Consider the following 18280-nt stretch of genomic DNA (forward strand, 5'->3'; position numbering starts at 1 on the left):
CACATCTTCCTTGAGATCACAGCGTAGCGTATAATTCGAAATAATTTTCTCAAATCCACGATTTGGGAGACGTACCCTATTGAAAATGAACGCAGGGAACGATCCACTGTTCGAGTACTCACGATCCAGCGTGGTTCGATCGCGATGCAATGTTTCGGAACGGGTACCACGGTAGCGGGATCGAAATTTCTCTGGGAACGTATTATCTCTCGAGGATGGGAACTCGATCGGTGGAAATTGGAGTGATCGACGACGAGGCATCGTTCGACAGAATCGAAACTCTTTCGAAAGCGCGCGGTCTCGATGACGAGGAACATAGCTCGGTCGATGGTAAACGGAGCAATCTCTACGGGTACTCATCGGTTACTCGTCGGGTACTCGAATCCTTCGTGGATCACGTATGAAACGTTTTTGAACGCAGAACATGGATGGAAACCTATTCGAAAGCGCAGGATCTCGACGAGGATGGCTAACGGAGTAGGCGTAGAGGCGCGTAACAAAGAAATCGAAGGACGCAGACTGGAAAGTGTTATCGTCCTAACGAGCAGCAGCTACGTTCAGCTTGGACAGTTCACGGGATAGAACTTAATTCGCTTTCACCGGAGCTTGGGACCGAAAGATCGGCATCCTCGAAGGTGTTGATTGTACTTAGAGCGGGGAAACCGTTGGACACGGTGGAACTCGTTCCCGAACGTAAACCGCGTCTCGTCTTCGGACATTCCCTCGTCCGATCTTAATTGGAACCATTTATCGTACAAATGATCGGGTTGGAATAACAGCCTTTGCGGTAATTGCGGAAACACGGGGTACAAATCGAGTTCCCGGCACTCGTCGTTCTCGCTTTTCTCCAGGGGTACCCTTGGTCAGCTCGCGATTAAATCTCATTTGGAAATTCATTGGAAACTCATTGAAAATTCATCGAAAATTCCTCGTAAATTTAAAATCAGCCTCGATTAGGCCACGTGTTGCCCTGCGTAATCCTCCATGCGGTTGGCAATCAACGCAGTCGCTGTCAACCTCTGAGACATGTCTCGGGCGCTGACCGACTCGCGCGATCTGGACGACGCGTCTCGCGTGTCGGGAAACTGAAAAACGAGGGTAAAAAGTAGGATAGTTGGAGGCTGGTCGGCTGGAAGGAGGACGGATTAACGGGTTGGGAAATTTAGAAACGAAACGCGCGAGGTTCGTCCGGAGAGACGCATTATTCCCGAGCGCACGCACGGGTGAATCGAATTGCAAAACGGCTATAAGTATGCGCTCGGTTCTCTCGGCTCGTATGCTCGATTGCTTCGGGACAGAGACGAGCGTTTCAGCGCGTTTTAAATCGATCTGTTTCTTTCGCAACGCGAGAACGACTGCACGCGTTGACGCGGCGCGCAAGCCAATCCGCTTCGCCGAACGCGACCGTGTCCAACGATCCTCGCGGAGCTTTTTTCGAATCGCGATCCATGATCGCGATCCACGATCCTCGCGGGGATCCAGAGGAACGAGAGGAACCACTCGTCCACGGGGAAAACGGCGAGAAAGCGATCCTCTTTCCTCTTCGGCGCGATTAGTCACGCACCAACGGGTGTACTATTATTGTAATTATTGTTATTATTATTACGCGAGGAAGAAAATTAGAATCGAGAACTGGCCGGCTTACGAAATCGAAGGATGCCTGTTCGCGGTTCGTAAACGTCGAATTTCGCTTTCGCGAATGAACACGGAGGGTCAGTGATCGGCATCCAGTGGATTTTTAAACAACCGCCTTTGCGGCAGCTTGGACTTACCGATTTCCTTCAGATCCCTCTACAGCGGAGAATTCAAAGAACTTCGACGCACCAAAGACGCACCAAAGACGCACCTTGCTCGTGTTCCGCGAACGACGACCACGAGACGTCGCCGACGAAACCGCCAAAACACCGGAACTCGATTACACCGAGCGAAACCACGGTTACGTCGTGCGACTCGTCCACGATCGAGCGACTTCCGCGTGCAAACGACTCCGGAAATAGACGGAGAATTCGGCCCCGAGAGGAGCCTAGGACGATCGAGCGGTGGTCGCGATCGCGACGCGGATCCCGAGGAAGCTCGACGGACCACGAGACGAAACGGAGCAGAAACGAAGCGGAAACGGAAGAAAAGAGGAATAAAATAGGAATAAAAGAGGAGACTGAGGCAGAAGCTGGCGCGGATGGCGCCGGAGGGAAGCGGAGGTTCGGAGCGCACGACTCGAGGCACTTGTCGCTCGTTCGAGCGCAGCACGCGAACTGACAGGAGGACACGGAGCGCGGCGGAGACGCGTCGGACAGACGGAGTGTACGGCACACAGCGAGGAGAAGCGACAGAGAGCGGAGGTTCCCGCGTTCGCTCGTCATCGTCATCGTCTTCGTCGTCGGCGTCGCGTGACCCATGTGCGTCGTAACGGGTACCCCGGCTCCTCCGCGTGCGGACCATGCGCCGATGCAACGCTCTCCGACCACGCCGAGGTTAACTTCTGCCCCGGAATTTCTCATTCCGTGGGAACACTCGCCGTTTCCCAATTTTCGTGGCCATCCGAAACGCCGGCAAACTTTCCATCCTCCCGCTTTAGATCGTCTTCCTCCGGGTCAGCCTCGTTCCGTCCTCGCGGAATCGATCTCGCTGGAAGAGTTATAAATAAAGGCTCGACGAGTTTTATCGCCCCGGCGGAGGAATTTCGCGAAAAGCAAATTCCCTGGATACAGCGATAAATCTTCGCCGATTTACGCCGCCGTAAACCTAGCGCAGATTGCTAGGCGACTGATTATTATTTTTCCCCGCAGGAGCAATTAAGCGCGCGGATTTGACGATTCGTCGATCTCCGAATTCCCTTCGCCATTTACACCCTGAGTGTACTGTGGGGTGGCGAATGGCGAAGAACTCTATCAAATAATAATATCGACTTTGACGAGGTGAATGAGGTATACGGAGCACATAAGCGTTTGGGTGGCTCCTTGAAAAGCAAGGAGCAGCGAACGGCGGTATCGGATGTTTGGCACGGAAAGAACAAATGATAGAGACAAATCCTTTTGTCGGAATGTCCGTAGAATGATTGAGAGAGAAAGCGTGTGTATAGAATGAGATAGATCTGGCTTTAAATAGGGATGCAAGGGCGCGAGGCGGGCAGACAGGGTGTAGTCGAGAATAGAGCGTGTGTGGTCAAGACGTTGAGTGTTATAATTGAGGAACCTGGTGTATTATGTCAAATAAACTTGTTTTGTTATTAAAGAGAGTTGTTCTTTATTAGATACGCCGATTGTGGTCTGCATAGGATTAATATAGCTAAAAATCCTAGAATATATTACACCCTAGAACGAAGGAGCATATGTGACTCCGACTGGACGAGCTTGGAGACCCACTGGTCCCCCGAAACAATTAGAAAAGACGGGCAGGAGGGCGTGGTCGCAGCCGAAGCCGAGTCAAAGGGCACAGGCCCTAAGATAACCGCGGGATACTCGAACGACTAATCTAGCTCCGCATTAGCCGCTATCAGCCATTGCTCCCTGATCCCTGCTAGCCAAGGAACGCGCAGACGTCGAGCCCTGTCCCGAGTTAAAATTTCCACGAAAGTAGACCGTGTTTCACGAGCCAACGCGTTAAATGCGCGAGATCGAAGGGAAAAATAGGAGGAGCTAGTGAAAAATTTACGAACGAACTGGAGTTTGTAAATCGAGTCGTAAACGTGCTCTCTCTTCAGCGACTAGTTCCAGCGTAGCGCGCCGAAAACGCGACGGTCTTTCTGAGATATTTCGCGAGAAACTGGTTGTACGAGGGAAACGGAGTGGACACGAGCGAGGAACGATTGCGTACTGGTGGCTTGCACCAGTGATTTCGCGTAGGAAGTTACGAACGGGGAAAAGGTTAACGTTTCACCGTTCAGTTCCAGCCAGAGATCTAGCCTATCGACTGGCGGAATCGCCAGGATCTCTCGTGTGTCCGTTTCGGAGCTTCGGCGCGGGCCTATCGGAGATGGGGATCGGGCCGGAGCGGATGGGACTCGCGAGCGTGACCGAAGCCTCGATCTCCAAAGTCGAAAGCACCAGCTGTCGGCGCGCGAGTACGCGTACTTTCACTCTCTTCGCGATTCGTGGACCGGTCCTGGGTCTACAGCGTGAAACGTCGGAAGTGCGCGGCTGGGTCCGTTCTAGGTCGACATTCCTTCCCACTCTGTCGCGAACCGTCCTTTCGTCACGCTGTTTATCGCTCCTTCTGTTCCGTGACACGGTGCCTTTGCCGAGGGGAAAGGTTTTCCTCTTTCTCCACCACGGAGAATGCTTGACAACGCTCGGACTCCACGCTAGGACCCGAAGCTCGGATTCCACGCTAGTTTTCGCGGAAACCGTGCTCCATGAGATTAACCTCGCTTCATTGGATATTATAATAATCGAAAGACACCTCGTTCTCGATCCTTCGCTCAAATTTCCTCGCTGGAAAAGCTCTCTGTTCGCTGCATCGCAGGAATCGCGGATTGTATTAGGGAAGCAGAGGAACGGAGCAACCGGGCCGACGGATTTACGAGGTGGATGAAAAAGAGGATGCACGGGAATGCAAAGGAGGATAGATAATTTCACGGCGATGAAGTTAACTCGGCGGTAACTCGGACAGCAAGAGCAACAAACGATTCACGCGCTCGTGTTCGCGGTAATGGAGCATAGTCCGCTTGGAGATCAGCTTTGGCAGAGAATAGAACGCTTTCGTGGCAGTGGCGTGTCAACGTCGCGGCTGGAGAAATTTCAACGCGGCTAATTAGAATCGAAAATGCACGGCGCGACAATGCCCCGTGGAAACAATAATGCCCGCAATTAGGGGGCCATTTCGCCGCGAACTGGTCCGCTCGTTGCTTCTTAGGTATTTCCATGCCGCGTCTATGGCGCTCGGCGCAGACCGGCTAGAGATCGAAGCGTGTTCCTATCTTGCTCTCCCATTTCTCCTCGTTCCTCCTCGTTTCTCCCAGTTTTCCCGGTTTCGAGCTTGCGTCGTTACTGGGACGAGTGTAACGAACTCGTTAATTAGGAAACGTATAGAGAGATAAGACGCAAGGGCGACGAAATAACGCGTGCAGGAGCGTAATTAACCTTCGATACGCGCATATGTGGGTCGCCATCGACTTTTGGCACATGGTTTACGAAACCAGTCGAAATAGCTGGCTTAGGAATTCGCGTTCTCGCGGTTGTTCTCGCGGAAATTAATATTAATTTTTATCGAGCCAGGAGCGCAATTATGCGCAGAGGAGACTGTCTGCCCCAAGGGATGGGTTGACTAATCGTTGATAACTTGAACGCGGAAAAATCTACCTCGGGGATAAATCACTCGTGCCATGCAACTCGCTTATTAACCGCGCCGTGGCGCGAGTTGTTTGCAAATTATTTACGTTTATCGAAAAACCGAACGTACCTGTCTTTCGTCGAGGAATTTACGATGTAATAGTTTTACGGTATACAAGGTGTTCCGTAGCACGTGTCGTAAGAAGAGGCATCCTATTCGACCTTATTTTCGAGTCAAATTTCATCAACAGGTACAATATAAATGTCAAAACGCGTGTTTCATTGGTGAGATAAATTATCTAGTAATCCTATGCCGACTGTGTCAGGGAAACCATCGATACACCTTGCTCGTTATCAAACAGTCAACTTTAATTGCGTAACGACCGTCGTGACGATATTTCGTCGATAGGATTTATCGGAAATAGAAAATTGAAAAATTGTCTATTTTTCTATCAGTCCCTTGTCTCCCCTACTCCTCCGTTTCCTTTCCAATCGCTTCGATCGTTGTTATTTATGCACAGTGCGTTCGGATACGTATGACGGATCGGTAATGGCGAGGTGAGGATTTCTGGCGTACGCGCAGGTATCGAGAGGTAGCTCGGCGATGGAATTTTCGAAGGGTCAGGTGTTACACCGTGCAGCAGCGATAGAAGATGGGGTGAAATGGGATCGCAAGGCGGCAGGTGGACACGCGTTAAATCTGTGGCCGGTTGCGAGCGAGAGGAGGGCAGATTCGATTTCGCTTTTTCCGATTCTTAGGTCGGCGAGAAAACAAAGCTGCTGCACCGACACGCTCGCTTTCTAAACGGTTGAACGAACCACACGCACCTTGGGAATATGTTCAATCGGCCGGAACTACGCCGGAGAAATGTTCGCGGGACGACTGAGCTATTCGGCGATACCGGAAGTTCACCGATCGCTGCTCCTTTCCCGTCCTCGCCTGCCAGCATAGCGTCGGCTCCGATTTCCGGCCAGTCGCTCCACACGCCGATCTAGATCCATTCTTAGCCGACTCTCCTTCCGATACGAGTATCACGTTGGAACGAAAGCTCATCGATCCTCTAATCTGCGCGTGACCTAGCTCGAACGCGGGTTTAATGCGCGATCGTTTCGCGTTTCCAGAGATCTCGATCCTTTCTCGTCGATCTCTGTCTTTGAAGAAACGACGATCGATGCCCGACGCCATTTTCTCTATCTATCTGAGTCCTAACCGAGTGTCTAGTTTCCACGAATGTCGATTTTTCCTCGTCAATTTGTCATCGAAGCGATCGCGGACGCCATTTTTTCTTTCTACTTATGTGTCAACCGAATGTCCAACTTGTGCGAATTTCGATTTTTTCGTCGCATCGATCTCTGTCATCGAAGAAACGACCATCGGTGGCCGATGCCATTTCCTCTTTGTACCTATGTCCTATCCGTCTTCGAAGCGACTGATGCTCGACGCCATTTCCTCTTTCTACTCGTGTCCTATCTGTCTTCGAAGCGACTGATGATCGACGCCATTTCCTCTTACTACCTATGTCTTAATCGAGTGTCTAATTCCACGAATTTCGATTTTTCCTCGGGTTGATCTCTGTCATCGAAGAAACGATAGATGGCTGCGTTATTTCCTCTTTTCACCTACGTCCTATCTGTCTTCGAAGCGACTGATAGACGCCATTTTCTCTTTCTATCTACTTATATTCTAACCGAGTGTCTAATTCCCACGAATTTCGATTTTTCCTCGCAGCGATCTCTGTCATCTGAGAGATCGATGATCCACGTTATTTCCTCTTGCTACCTATGTCATAACCGAGTGTCTAGTTTCCTCGAATTTCTATTTTTCTTTGCGACGATCCCTATTATCGAGGCAACCAAAGACCAATGCCATTTTCTCTAGTCACCCATGTGCTAATAGAGCATAGTTTCCACGGATTTCAATTTTCCCTTGTAAAATTCGTCACCCTGCGTGGGAAAGACGAACTCCGTCGAGTAGCAAAGCGCGGGAACGAGGAGGCTGGTTGAGCGTGGCTTGCAACTTCTCGATTAGCGGCAATTTCCGGATCGTCGAGATCGATCGGCACGCGCGTACGTCTCGAACGCAGCCTCCGCCGACTATCGAGGAACGTCGAACTTCGCCCTCGACGAAGCTACCTCAGCTACGATAATGGCCCTCGCGAGCGACCTACGATACGAGGCTGCGCTCTCGCTGCAGCAGTTACGTCAGCGGCTCGTAATTTACGAGCTGCATTTCACGAGCCGACGAAAAACGCGAGTAACAGCAGCAGACACTGCCCGACCAGGTGTTCATCTCCATTGGCAATTTCTCATCCCGTTTTCATACCGATTTTCTCCACTCTTCCTCTCCCGACTTTTGATAATCACCGCTCGAATTCTGCTTTTCCGTGGTTCACGCCTCAACCGAGGACATGTCATTGTCGCAGACCAGTGCACCCTATTCTATCCTATAGCAAATGATTTGGTGATCTGGTCAAGGTAGATCTGCGAGTACAGTACTGAGTACAACCATCGTAACAGTTTTGTAGCTGTTGGATTAATTTGTACTCTGATGATTTAAATTCCACCGCAATTCTAGAATTATCAATGTATACATCAGTTATGGCTAGTGATATTAACAATTGGCAGTACGGTGCTTAGTGCATCCACCAACAGAGCACTGTACCCGTTGGATTAATCTGTTCACTGATGATTTAAACTCTATAGCAATTCTAGAATGATCAATGAATAGATCAAATATCGGTAGTGGTACTGACAAATGACTCTTTCGACTCTTTCGAGAAGCCTTCAGATAAATTTCACTTTCTTTCTCTCCTTAATTTCTCCTTTTCTTGTACCCTTATACCCTTGTACCCTTGTTCTCTTGTTCACACGTGTTTGGATATTGCTCTACAGTTTGGACACCTTATCATAGTAATCTCTGTCATCTTGAGAGTGTCCAATACAAATTCCTTCGGTTAGCCACACGCACACTTGGTCCTCCCGTGTCTGTATTTGACCATAACTTTAGTTTTATCCAGAATTGATCTTTTGTCTCTTGAGAATCACCGACTTACGTACGACCTTATAAGGTACTCAATAATATCATTAACTGTCCCAAATTTTACGTGTGTTTAATTTAAATACCGAATGTTCTTGAAACAAGAACTGGAATTTGTTCCTCAGAGAATAATTTCGTATTTTAATTAGCTTTTACTCCAGATCTATGAACTTCTTTCGTAATTCAACGTGGAAAGTCCCAAAAAATTAACTCGGTTCTTTCGTCTTCCTTTTTCGCATTGAATACTGTGTAATCAGCGGGACTTTCCCGGTGAATAAAAACAATAATAATAATAAATTATACATCGGAGTGATTCGCGAAGAGAAAAATGAAGAAAGAAGTTCTCGTACGTGAGTCATGCGTCGATTACTATGCTGCGTGATAAAAGGAAGGATTAGAAATGAATTGGTACGTGGCCAGCGATATTCCCTAGTGACGCGATCGGTGATAACGACCAGCTAATGACGCAGACAAACAGTTGACGCCCAAATGATCGTCGTAATTGGCATTCACGCAGCGTACGAAGAATCTACGTTCGTTTTCTCTCCTTCGTAGAACGAAAATCGGACGTGAAACGAGGCGTTATCCCGTATTATTCGAGGGCAAACAGATAGCACGTTTGCGTGGTATCTCCGCTATCTGTCATTGTTGAGGAGTCTCGGTATCTGGGGACAAATATGTTCACCTCCTATCGTTTTACATCCTTTGGACTCTTTTCCCCGATAATCTTGGCTAAACGCTCGGCGACTCGGGCAACTCGGTCATCCCGCGAGCCGTTACGCATCCGTCATGACGCACAGAGAGTCTGCACTGGATAGAAAACGAAATCCACGATTTTCCTTCGACGAGAAGCTTGGTAGACGCGAGAAGAGATGCAGAACAGCGTGACCGGTGTCATTTCGAAATCCCATTCGGTCGCGGATAGGGCGTGGGCCCGATGCTTGGCGCGGGAACTCGTGGCAGAGACGAAAACGATGATCGAATGAAGCTCTCCTTTGATGGGACGCGGTTCACAGCCCCGGTAGCTCGTTGTCGGAATTAATCTGCCAATAATTACTTCCCACGAGTGGTCGAGGGCGCAGACGCTCGATAAAGCGTCTGTTGACTGCGTCGCTCGCTCACAATGGCCATTGCTCTATTCACGTTCCTCCGTTCCGACTCTATCAACCGTTCCTCGCGATTATCTTCTTTCGAGAATAGGTTGCCAAGAGTTCGTCGCCTGGTCGTGATATAGTCATTCGTTAACTATGATCGAATGGAATGGAATTGGTCCGGGTGGTAGCCGGATGGTAGCACCAGGTGGAGTTAATTTTCGAAAGATTTTGTTATTTTCGACGACATTTCGCACGTGTCCTGCGCGTTAAACGCTCGTTGAGTGGTAAATGCAGCGTGAAGCGTTTGCCTACCGTGCAGCGAAATGTTACAATGCGTTTTATTCGTAGAAAGTAAAACGGGACCGCGCGCCAGCCCTGGGACCGTAGCCTCTTCCTCGAGCAGGGTACCGTGGCCGAACAATGGCGGCTCTCACTTGGCTGCACGAGCACGGTAGCTCGTTACGCGGATTCGTTTTATCGGAATTACTTCCTACAGAGCGGTGGTACGCGTGCGATTGCGAGGAATCGCGATACCGTGCAGCCGTGTATCATCGGGCTGCGTTTCCTGATGGCCATGCCGGACGATACCGTTCCGATTTACATACGCCACTTATATAACGAGATAAACCTACGGGACAAGCCGTCCGATCGTGGTGTAACGGAATATAAAACAACACACGCGCCAGTTATGTACGGCTGACCATAAACTTTCTTGTTTATCTACAACGTAGACCAAGGCAAACAGCCGATAGCGCGATCAAAGCTATCGTTGTCCTTCCTCGAGCCATAGAAGAATCTTGTCAGATTCTGATGAAAGATATAGGAATTGACGAATGACGCGTCGGAATCAGATCGAGAAAAGATGGTAAGAATCGAGCAATTTTCAACGTGATTGACAATTATGACAGATTATATCTCTACGAGACTATAGTCTAGCATGTTCCTTCCTCCTCGGCTACGAAATCCTCTCTAACATGAACCTTTCTTGGCATTATCTTGCATTTGCAAGTCAAATGCTGCGAGTCCAAGTTCGCTTCTGAAAATCCAACTTTTTCATCGCCATTTCTACAGTCCAGAGAAGCGATACAAGCTAGAACACAGACAGACTTCGGAAAGTCTGAAATCTTACAATTCGATACATATATACAAGTAACTCCTTCAGTAACTTGATGTTTCCTTCTTTCGAGCCAAATTCGCGAAAAACGGTAGTTTCAATTATTTATTTCGTTTAATTATTAGGTTTACCGACTGGCACACCTATCACAGTACATGTATGCAAAATTTCAAGCGAATTGGTAACCCAGTCTTAAAAATATCCTTCTCGCCAACTTGCAAGGAGCGTTTGAAGCGTGCACACGCTGTAGAATCTTTAATAATTCGAGGATTTCATTGAAAATTTCGAAATACATTCTATGGACCTCGTATTATCGATTAAAGCAATTAAAAATAATCGTTTTTCCTTTCCGTCCACAGGATCCCTCATTAAGGTCAACGAAACTCGCCATCTTCTTGCCGTTCTCCGCATCTCGGTAACCTTCCTCGTGATTAGAGATATTTAAATGACGGGGCACGTGTGCGCGTTCATTATCTGGTAATCGAACGGCAGATATCTCGGATCTGAAAGTGGTGGAAAAGCGAGCGAGGCCGAGGTTACAGGAAGATTTATAGCCGCGAGGACGACGTCGGGAAGATGAATTCTCTGCGGCTGGTCGCGTGACGACGACGTGCTTTCTACCGACAGACCTCGGCAACCTTTTACGATTACGCGAGATAACCCTGACGTGCCGAACGCTCTTTATCCCCGGGACAAGTTATCGTGGCCGATTCCGATCGCTGGGACCCAAGACTGATCGCGGGATGGGAACTCGGGGCGCGCTGAAGAGGCTCCCAACGCGCTGACTCGGAAGCGGGAATCGTCGTCGAGTGTCATTATGCAATGGCGTTGCTGCTCAAATTAAAACTGGATTATTGGATTTTCGTCGTGTCGTAACGTTGCTTTACTTTCTGATTACGTAGCGCGATACCGCGCGTTCCGTAAAGCCTCGCGGTGTAATTTACGATAGACAAACAGCAGTTTTTCTTTTCCACCGTGATTCGTGTTTGCCTTTGACGCGCGTACAAATCGGAGTGCAATAAATGTCAGTCAGGTCACGGCGCAATCGCGATCCTCCGATTCTGTGCTTTCGAAGCTCGTCCTTCCGGAGGAATCGTTATCGCGGACTCGTTTGCTCGTATGTACAATTGCGAATTACGTGGTACGCATTCCTAGGATGCATCGAGAGATACGATTCTCGCGAAAACTCTATGAATCGGAACGCTGTGCACGCGTGAGTTACGTAAAGTTCTCGTCGAGGCTCACGCGAAATATTTCCAGCCATGAGTCACTGGTTCCCGATGATCTCGAATTGGGCTCTCGAATTTGTTTCGACTCTTTGTTTTCGTAGTTAGGAGAGTGGAGGTGTCAAGAGTTTGGAGGGAAAAGGGAAATATAATTTGGAGAGAAATTTGGAGAATCGTGAACGATCGAGCACGGATGGAGCGCGGGTCTAGAACGCAGTGAGTACGCTGGAAAGATGGTAATTGAATTGCGACGTAGCACGACGTAACCGGGTCCCACGGGAAAAGGAAAAGGAGAATGGCGAAAGAGGACGCGGGGTCTGCAAAGGGCAAGTCGTAGGTTCAGAATCTCGTTGGCCAGCGAAACAATGGCAAGTGCACTCTCGCTCGAATGTACGCCGCGGCAGCCCATTGCCAAGATTAATTTGACAATAATTGCTTCCTACGAGCTCGCAGCCCGGCCAACGTTCTTGCTTTATATTTTATCGCAAACGTCACTTGTCTATCGCACGAAATTATAGCCCACCGTCAGCCATAACCCGCCATAACCCGCCACGCGATTATCCACTTTTATTTGCCCTGAAAAAACCGCGGTTCAACCACTTTTTCTTCCGCCATTTTCGCCTCCACGAGCGGAAACCTACCGAGACATGTCTTTAACCCTTTGCGCTGCAATAATTATTATTTTTATTTAATTCTGCTATTAATAGAGGTGTAGTAGTTAACTGAGATTAAATACTTTTGTAACAGACTGTTTTCCGGAATTAAATCATAGTGCAAACGTTATAAGGGCGTCTTTTGGTCTAAAAGTTTGAGGATCCAAATGGTGGTTTTCAAATTTACAATTAAAAATTTCGCATTCAACGTTGATCTTCTGATCGCGTGTTTTTTGATTTATCTTTCAATATAGGTATAGTCAATTTTTCAATATCTCCTCGTGTTCCATTTTTCTTTCAAGTTTGCCTTATTTTATTGCTCCGACTACCGGTCATTTCACCTGTCATGGTAGGTTTAGCGTTAAGCTTCGTTTCTCATTAACCGATTGACTTCAAGTTTGTACGCATGAAATAATAAGAAAATTCTAACGAGGCCCACCCAACTGAACGTGAACGCAATTCCAATTTTCGATCATTTTCGAGCTGCGATCTCGTCTAGTATCACTGGTATCGACTAGAGGCTATGGCAACCTTACGATAACCTCACCTACGGAATCTAGTTTGGAGCAGGGCATAACCAGTTTGTCGGTTAATTAATGCTGCAAAACTGGTAGTCTCGCGCTTTCGAACTGTACCGGGTATTTATCTCGTTCGTTGCACCGCGCCACGTTTAAAGCTGCGCAATTATTACTTATGAATTTTTAATCGGAGCGAGCACGGCGTAGCAGCTGGCAGGAAGAAAATTTTCCCCAACCGAGTGGAATCGGCGACCGAGGCGCTCTCTCGAGTTGAATCGGACCGCGAGTTTCCCTCCGATAACCGTCACCGTTAAGGACGATCGTGGATAGGAGTGAAAAAAATAACGATGATCGAACCTGGACGTCTCTGTTAATAAATAGCCGTCCCCTGTTTAATTATTCATGGGCCGTAGCAAGGACCGTGCTTGGAGCAGTACGCGAGCGCGGTGCGGTGAACGTCTCCGGATCGTAAACTCGGAAGAAACCGCATGGTAATCGAAAATACTCTCGATATCGCGGAGCAAACTCGAAGGAATTTAACAGACGTTCGTAGAGCCGGAAGACGGAGCGTTGGAATTCCTGGACGTTTTACTGGTTTTCGGAATCGCGCGATAAATTCGGCCGCGAAAGTGAAAACGCGTGCCGACACTCGACGCGGCTTAATTAAAATACTCGGAGAAGAAAAGCTGCCGATACACGACAAGGGAGAAAGTTCATTCACCACGAATTAGACGAGGAACAGTGGTGCGCAGTTACGGCCGTCGCGGCGCTCGCTACGCCTTTCGCGATATCTCGTCCGTCCGTCCACGTTCGAATTTCCATTTCCTTTATTCATTTCCACGCTCGCGTTATAGCCTCGGTTTAGGAAACAGCCGAGAATCTCTGCGAACATTTTCACGTAGCGAAGAACGGGTGTGGCACACGTCGGCGCCAGCCACGCGAATACGAACGCTTCTCGGGTTATGCAACTGCGTGTCATCGCGAACCGAGGTGACGCGATTCGATGATTGGCGACGATTCTCGCGCGATGCGCGCGCAGCAAGTGCGCATGTCACCGTTCGGTCCAGTGCGAGCCGCGTGGAAGGATAAAATTTCAAGGGCGATTTGTCGCCTCGTCGTGGACTGATCGACAAACGCTACGACTACGACCACGCGTTTCATGCGAATTGCTCCTTCGACACTTGTCACGCACGGAAATTCTTCACGACGAATTCCAGAGATTCTCCGAGCGAAAACCGTTGAATGTTTCGATAAAACGTACGAAAATAGACTAGATGCTATCTTTCGAGGAAATACGACGCGAATACGCTGGACACACGGTCGCGAAAAGGCTGTTACCCTTACGCGAGACGAAATACACGTGTAAGGGGAAAATATTCGTATAAAATCACTCACTGAGAAGCCGGGGATCACGGTTGCAGGGATAGACACGCAGAATCCTATGGACGAGGAAATGGCAAAGTAATGGACGAAATCACGCTGCAAAGTACGCGCAGCCCCGCAGAAAAATGTTCGAAGCACGAGCGTAAACATCGAACTGAAGCTGGCCAGGCAAGCTGCACCGCAACACCACGCTAGGCCCGACCTTAATAAGCTGCTTTCACACCGAACTCGCCGCACTTCGACCAGCTTTTTCAACGGACACGAACTTCTCGCCACGTCGACCTTTTGCACGATTATCTTTCATTACGTTCCCGGCACGTCTTCGCTTCTTCGATTTCTACCGATCTCCGGTGATCACCTCCCCACTGCACGTTTGGTTAGGATTCAACTTAGAAACGTTCGAGAAAACATCGCGAACAAACCATGCGATAGGAGTATTTTCAGAGAGACGAAATTTCGAACGATTTTTCAACGGTTACTTTGTCGACGTACCGTTTTACGAAGGCGAGTACCGACTCGGTTTATCCCGCCTTTGTTTATCAACGAACGGCGGCCATGCGTTCGTCCGTAGTCCGTGTAATTTACGAGAAGTCGATTAAATATTTATCGAATCGTCGTTCGCGGCTGTGTTCCCGGGTCCCGGTAATTACACGGCCTCAAAATAGCAAGTTTCCGTCAATATTTTAACACAGCCGGTCAATGCCCCGAGTATTCGAGTGTTGCAAGTATATTTCGAGCAAATTTTCTTCTCGCACTTCCGTCATACGCGTGTTGCACGCTACAGTAGCGTACATACTGCTCTCTTTTACCGATCAAGCAGCACGAATATAGCGCGATTCGTCAATCGAAATAGCACGAAGCTATACGCGTTTGACAGGACGGAGAGAGATAGCAATACCACGATGGCCGTTGTGGACAGTTTACGGCGTGAAAGTGTGGACGAATAAACAATGGACCGTTAGAAGAAAAATGGAACGAGCCGAGCAAGGGTTCAGTGTGAATACGACTTAAATCGAATTCCGGACAAAGAAAGGCATTCGATGGAAAAGAACCTGCAACGGACCTGGGCCCCGCATCTTCCAGGTCCGAACCTAATTCATCTTAGGGCCCTGTGGTCGCACGGTCGCGCCGGATTTCTAACCTAACTGCTCTCCTTCGTGCAATTTCTCCACCTGCTAACCGATTCTCCCGTTTCGACGAATGCATTATCATCGATGAAAATTTAGTCTCGACCGAGCGAAGCTTCTACAGACATCGTTGATTTCCTAGTCGTTTCGCAGTCGTCGATGAATGGCCGAACGGTGTTGCGCGTAGCAGCGCGACGTGCAAACGAGCGTACGATTTAATTCTCCGTGAAACGTTTTCATCTCAAGGACGATTCACGATCTTAGAGATGACTTTAATCTTCGTTCAGAAAGACGCGCGACCGTAAATCGTCGCAGAACTCGTGCTTCAGCGTGAAATAACTCTCTCTTTCTTTGATTGATGACACGTTGTCCGTACGCTGCGAGAAATCTCGCGATTAGTTTCGAGTGCTATCCATAGTGAACTTGCAATACGTGCTTCGCGCGTCTTTCCCTCCATCGACTTTGAGGTTATGAGATTTTATTTCGAGGCTAACTTAGCGGTTAACATTTCGAAATGAAAAATTTTCATTTCGAATTGTAACGGAAGAACGTAGATAAGAGGTTACGTCGTTAAGAGGTTATGTTTAGTGTCACATAAGCTACGAACATCGTAATATTTTAATTGTACGAAACACACAACAGACGTGTTAAATTTACGATCATGTGCCACTGTTCTATATGTCGTGACCTCAAACTCGCTTAATTGCGTCTTTAACAACTACAGTCCGTCGCAAGTTCGCAGCAAACGCATTATACGACTTGTTGCAGCCATTCTCCTTCAACTATGTATCGAAAATACACAGTCATGGTAGATAGTCGTTGTGAACATAAACGGAAGTCGTAGAGTGAGATGAATAAACTCGATACGGTTGGAAAAATTTTCTATGCTTATTATATTACGCGATAATTATTATATAAGATTATTAACGATTCGTTATGCAGATTAAATATTATGATCCCCGATATAAGACACCGCGTATTATAATTCTAGTTTCACGATACAGACGAGAATGTAAATAACTATGCGATTTGAATATTAAAATAAAACCGAAATTCCATGAAAAGTGAGGTGTTGATCGAATCCTTTAATATTTTTCTTTCTTTTTCAGTTATTGCAATTCCAAATAAAAAACGACGTTGACGATGTCACTAAACATTCCATTCGTTACTCGTTCTCTGAGACCCACCCTTACCTCGTTTTGCGGTTTAGCTATTCGTGTTATCGCGATCGATCCGACGTGTTCCGACGGTTCCGTAGATTTTCACGTGTCGACTTACTTGTCACCTGTCGACCATTTTTAATCGAGTCCGACGTGTCTCTAGCGAATAGCGATGCAAATGATTTCCTGTGGTTATAAAAGTTTCCTGACAAACATGCGTTAACCCACCCTTCCCTCGTTCGAGTCAAAGTTACATATATACGCCGTTAGAGTGCGGGACGTTGCATATATGTATCTGTATTTTAAATTCGGACATCATTCGTGTCGGGTATATTTCAATATGGCGTTAAAACGATATTAACAGCGACGTATTTCCAAACTATTAAACATGTTTTGAAACGTGATACTGCTAAAGGTCGTATCAAGGTCAACGCATTGTGCACTGTTCCATGCACATGTTCTCTGTTACACGTATACAGTCGTGCAAAGAATTATTTCCTGACAGTACACAACGATTTGACAATAGTATAAAGATAGATGTAATACGACATACCTTATCGTCGTGATGGCCGTTAGAAGGCACTTTGTTCTCTGAATTTGTCTGATTGGAAGAATCGAATTGATCATTCCTCTTCGATACTATGACGCTGTCGTTCGGATCTTGAATGGAATCTGACGAAGTACTTTCCAGCGTAATTAAATTTTCTTTCTCCTTCTTCGGATTTTCACGATCCTTCTCAGAATATTCCGTCTCGTTGAAGCACTTCTCGAAGCTGGATGTTCGTTGGAGAATCGTCGGAGAATTCGGGGTCGAATTACAAAACTCGAGCTCGCTTTTCAAATTGTCGTTGCTTCTGTTGCATATCCGTGGAGGGTCTTGGTCACGAAACGTTCTGCGTTGGCCTTTTACTATTTCACACATTTTCTCCTTCCCTCTAATGTAGGTCGATTAAATTATTCATATTTCCTTGACAATTTTCCAATCGAACAATCCACGATTATTCTTCTTGAAAACCTTGAAAATTATACGACACTGTTATTACTTCTTGTTCGTCAAATTTCTCTATAAATTGCGATCACTAATTTCGTTTCAAACGATACTTTCGTATGACGCAATAAATTTACGAAGGACTAGACAATTTAAATTCAGCCAATCACGAACACGTTATTCGTAATGAATTCGTTGGTTACGAAATGTGGAATAAATGCAAAAGGAAAACTTGAGAAAAAACATTTCGTAAGATCGTGACGTGTTAATTTATGGAAATGTCATTGACTCCGTTGACACGAAAGATACTAACCGGCTTTCAATAAACGTTTCTTCTAACGACGGGGTTAGCTTCGTCTCGTGACGTACAGCACTTCCACAAGGTAGAGAGACGCAAACGGTACTATCTTGCCAAGGGCTAAACGAGTCATGCGTCATACGGAAGGACATCTGTTGCCCTTTTCCCTCGACCTAAAACGTTGGTTTTGTCTCTGTTCCTCTAGATATTGGCCGTCTCGTTTCGTTTGCCCCTCCTTTTTACGTCTTCGATCGGCAGTCTTTTTGGCGGGGAATAAAATTTGTTACAGTTCGCCAGGTTTAACTCGAAAGTTTCATCGAATCGACTCGTCGATACAGTTAGGATTGAACATTGAAACAGAAGTTTATGATATCGACTACAGTTAAAATACTCGCAAATATATCGATTTCAACGC

The 18280-nt window shown here is 47.4% G+C and overlaps 1 protein-coding gene across 1 annotated transcript in view; it reads right to left on the bottom strand.

Annotated features, from left to right (window-relative positions):
- The window catches only part of LOC108546886 (uncharacterized), a 32397-nt gene extending 14396 nt beyond the window's left edge, over positions 1–18001 (bottom strand). Inside the window, exons 1-2 of the mRNA XM_017899172.1 lie at positions 17881–18001; positions 17133–17594 (exon numbers count right to left, since the gene is read on the bottom strand). Of these exons, the coding sequence (XP_017754661.1) occupies positions 17133–17501 (369 nt within the window). The 5' untranslated portion in view covers positions 17502–17594; positions 17881–18001. The remainder of the gene's footprint in view (positions 1–17132; positions 17595–17880) is intronic.
- Between the last annotated feature and the right edge of the window lie 279 nt (positions 18002–18280).

Source organism: Eufriesea mexicana, unplaced genomic scaffold (assembly GCF_001483705.2).
Source record: "Eufriesea mexicana isolate 0111107269 unplaced genomic scaffold, ASM148370v2 scaffold793, whole genome shotgun sequence".
Lineage (NCBI taxonomy): Eukaryota > Metazoa > Arthropoda > Insecta > Hymenoptera > Apidae > Eufriesea > Eufriesea mexicana.